The sequence below is a fragment of the Morus notabilis genome, unplaced genomic scaffold, assembly GCF_000414095.1.
Source record: "Morus notabilis unplaced genomic scaffold, ASM41409v2 Scaffold269, whole genome shotgun sequence".
NCBI lineage: Eukaryota > Viridiplantae > Streptophyta > Magnoliopsida > Rosales > Moraceae > Morus > Morus notabilis.
In genome coordinates, this window is record NW_010363284.1 from 137,701 (window position 1) to 141,615 (window position 3,915).

General features: G+C 37.4%; 1 protein-coding gene across 2 annotated transcripts; it reads right to left on the reverse strand.

Moving 5' to 3' along the window:
• LOC21404224 (protein Mpv17) lies at positions 1 to 2,630 on the reverse strand. Of its 2 annotated transcripts, none has more exons than XM_024169356.1 (6): positions 2,269 to 2,630; positions 1,451 to 1,594; positions 1,232 to 1,364; positions 1,091 to 1,130; positions 408 to 552; positions 1 to 307 (listed from the first exon to the last, which is right to left on the reverse strand). In XM_024169356.1, exons 1-5 carry the CDS (start codon positions 2,560 to 2,562, stop codon positions 465 to 467), a joined length of 699 nt encoding a protein of 232 aa, XP_024025124.1. In that variant the 5' UTR covers positions 2,563 to 2,630; the 3' UTR covers positions 1 to 307; positions 408 to 464. The 2 variants fall into 2 exon arrangements, with proteins under 2 accessions (XP_024025124.1, XP_010102131.1); XM_010103829.2 differs by having other exon boundaries at positions 1,451 to 1,606.
• Positions 2,631 to 3,915: the final 1,285 nt, after the last annotated feature.

The following is a 3,915-nucleotide window of genomic DNA, read 5'->3' on the forward strand; positions in this document are numbered from 1 at the left end:
GTGAACAAGAAGGGGGAAGAATCTCATTTCCTTTATTGACTGTTAGGATTTAGGAAGGATGCCACCCAAAAAGCTAAAACCAAAAACCATCGTCACTCATTCTCAAAAAGAATGTTGCGTTTCCTATACACATTTTAAGTAAATATAAACTAATGAAATCCATTTCTTGACTTCTGCAGTAGGAAAACAGTTTTTCGTGAAGTCAAAATTGTGACAACAATCATTCATAAATTTAAAACCCAATGCACTACAAAAGAGAGCGCAAGACATAAATCATCATCTCCGATTCCAACATATTTCTCTAAACCTGTAGGGTCACAAATTAAGGAAAGTAACAAATAAGAAAACGAAAAAACTACGGGCAGAAGTAACAAGCTCACAGCCAAGGGAGAGATTGCATATCATACCTCCAGCTCATGAGTTCACCAAGTTGATACCAAATATTGATAAACCATTTTGGTGAATTACTTGCTCATAGTAGAAGACAAGCAAAAGTTCCAGAATATTGACCCCATCGACATGAATGCTACACGGGCTTGAAGGGGTACCACCCTGTCAAGAACATAACAAAGGTATAAAAAGGTCACTACCGCCTTCCAACTATAACGGTGATAACAACATTCTATGCCACGATGACCATTATAGATTATTGAACCTGTTCACTCAAGTTACTCATATTGTGAGAAATTCACTACAGCCTTCCAACTATAACGGTGATAACAACATTCTATGTTATGATGACCATTAACGATTATTGAACCTGTTCACTCAAGGTACTCGTATTGTGAGAAATTCAACTGTTGCTGAAAAGAATGCATATTTAGATCAAAGTTCTCAGCACCAGTTATAAAAGTATTTTTAGGGAAACTCTTTTACTTCTTCAGTAGTATTCTATGTTAGAGGTAGTTATGCATGGTCAGCAGTCAGCGTGACTTTTCTCTTAACTTCTCCCTAGACCAGAGAGAAAGAGAGAGAGAGCGGACTCATCGTCCTAAAATTTCTGCAGGCAGAGTTTTGGGGGAAATTTTGAGAATGAAATTAATGTCGAAAAAAAGTGTAACTCAGACTTAAAGAACAAAAAAAAAGGTACCAGAAGTTCAATACACTGACAGGTATCCAGAACCTAAAGCCTGCATAAATAAAGCGACAGTAAAGAATATCAGATTGCATAGTAGAAGAAGTATATAACCAAGCTAATGAAACGAATACTTCAACATGGCTATCAGCATACCATAAAATAGAGTAGGAAGAGCATCTTTCTGGTACTTGTCCGGTAGCTGTGCAAGCTTCCCTTGCCATAGATTGTTCCATGCAAAAACAACCGCAATGACACAAGGACCAAGCACTATTTGGTTTAACAAAACCTGTAAGACAATAAGTTGAGTCTTTCTTTCTGAACAAGTATACAAAACTACAACATCAAATGAAAAAGAACGAGTTTACATTACACCTTTAGCATTAGGTTCCTCACTGTCGGCTTTGGCAGACTGCGATCCAGATACTGGTACCACGCATAAGAACCGGGCCCATACAAAAGAAACCCGTAGGAAGCCATCCGAAGAGCACGGAGCCAATCATGATCCGAAAGAAGACTCTGCATCACATCCTATGGGCCCAAAAACCCCATGAAACCACTTACGTGAAAAAAGAACATAAAGACAAAGCTTAACATCACATAAGTTCATTAACGGGGGTTAGTACAGAATGAAACAGTAATGTACATAAAGTCATGGCCTAGAAATTCCTCTAAAGTACTAAGAATGTAGCAACTTTAGAATCGAAATTGATGAAGAAAGTACAGCTACATAAAGACTCTTTGTGGAATTAACCATTTTTATTAATATTATCTCATAAAACAAACAAGCATGCTTCAATTAATTTCACAATAAATTCCATTGAGTTTTTTTTGTTTAGCCTTCATGAGTGGACGCAAGCAAACACAATCCAAACCCCTTCTTACAATACCATGGATTCCTAAAACAGAGAAATCAGCTAAATTGTATATGCTCCTCAAACACCAACTAATTCAACTTTTTTTCCATGTAAAATCATTCATATCATCATTTTCAGCAAAAAAAATAAAAGAACACATTTTCCACAATTACGAAGCAACGAACAAAAATGACAGAAAGTATTACTACCACGAATCACAAAGAACAAAAACTAAAATAGTCATAAAAACGTAAAAAAAAAAAGTCATCTTTTGTGCTCCGACATTTTCTCAGCAACCAAACAGGCATGGAAAACAAAGAAGAATCATTCAGAGACCTGAGAGGCGCCACGGGAATCGGTGAGAGAGGAATCTTGCTTGGCGGCCTTGGACCTTCTCCACCGGTGAGTGAGCTGAGCAATTGTGTCGCCGGTGAGGGCGAGTGAGCCCGCAGTCACGGCTTGCTTGAAGGGGAACCGGTAACCGGATCCTCCGGTGGCCTCCACAGAGTCCGACAACTTTGAATCCGATCGTTCTCTCCCTTGTCGCTTAGAGTTACGCCGGTTACGTTTTCTTGGAGGAAGGTTCGAGCCCCAGAGGCCGCCGTTGCCTCCACCGCCCAACGCGTGCATTCTGTGAACTGGGAAGAGGGAAAATAGAAAACCCGAAAAACGGCGTTTAATATGTGGGTGGGAATGGGATAATGGGAAGGACTAGGGAGAAAAATAAAAACAAAAGAGGAGGGAGAAATATATTCATGATTTTAACCCCTGACTTTGCTTCAATTGTCACTTCATCCTCGGAAATAAAATTTTTAACCCCTAAGAGCATCTCCAGTGCAATACTATAATTGACGTGTTAAATGTAAATTTAGCATTTGAGTGTAAAAAAATACTCTCTAATACAATTTATTTATTTTGTTAAATTTCTCATATGCTATACATTATGATAAATTTCTCACTAAGACATTGGCCAATGGTAAATTTGCCACAAAAAATGGTTAAAATGGTATATTTGGCATTAACATTCATTTATGCTCCAATGCGCTACTGCCATTTTCTTCTTGTATATAACATGGCAAATTAACTCATTTAACGCATGTATAATTGAGTATGAACTGTCCATGACTTGGTTTCTATTTAAATGTGCAGATGATACTGGGATGTTTTATGGCATAAAATATTTCAATGACTTACTAATGGAAGCTGGGCCTAATAGACACGTCCGAACAGAATTGCTTCTGTTATTTTTATTTCATCTTTTATGAGGTGAAACAAATTATGTTCCCACTGCATTGGCAGTACGATATTGCCAGTAGTAGGTAAGATCAGTAGCCTACATGAACATAAACGTAGTGCATGATATTAATCCAAGTGTTTGCTGCCACTAACGAAAAAACATAAGGAAAGCTTTAGCCAATCAACGCCCAAGTTCGTCCTAGAAATTGATATTTTCTTTTTATTTTTAACCTTTTAGATGACATACTTCAGAAAATCCTTCACTAGTCCAGTTTAATTATAACAATTGCATATGTTATCCAATAAGCTATAAAAAAATACAATTTGAATAACTGCCCAGTTTATCTTGGAACTCATCAACACTAATCTTAATAACTGCCCAGTTTTTACCCCTGGGGTGTTAGTTGGAAATTTGGAGTAGTCAGGCCTTTGGTTTGTTCGTACAAGGTTTGGGCTTCGTACCACCTCATGGGTGCCAATTTGACAAAGGTCAGAGTTTTCTGACTTTCAAAGATTGGAGGGTTTGCTAGGGGGCTCCAGTTTCTAACTCGGGCTCAAAAAGTCCGTTCGGGAATTTCTAAGTACAATAAATAAATAAATAACTACCCGGTTTTTGTGGACAAAATAATATATTAAAGTCTCGTTCATTTCACCGATTTAAATTTTTAATGATAGGTTTTTACAGTTAAAAACTCTCAGAAAATGTCACATCTGACTTTTTCTGTTACAGTAAAAAGCTCTTAAAAA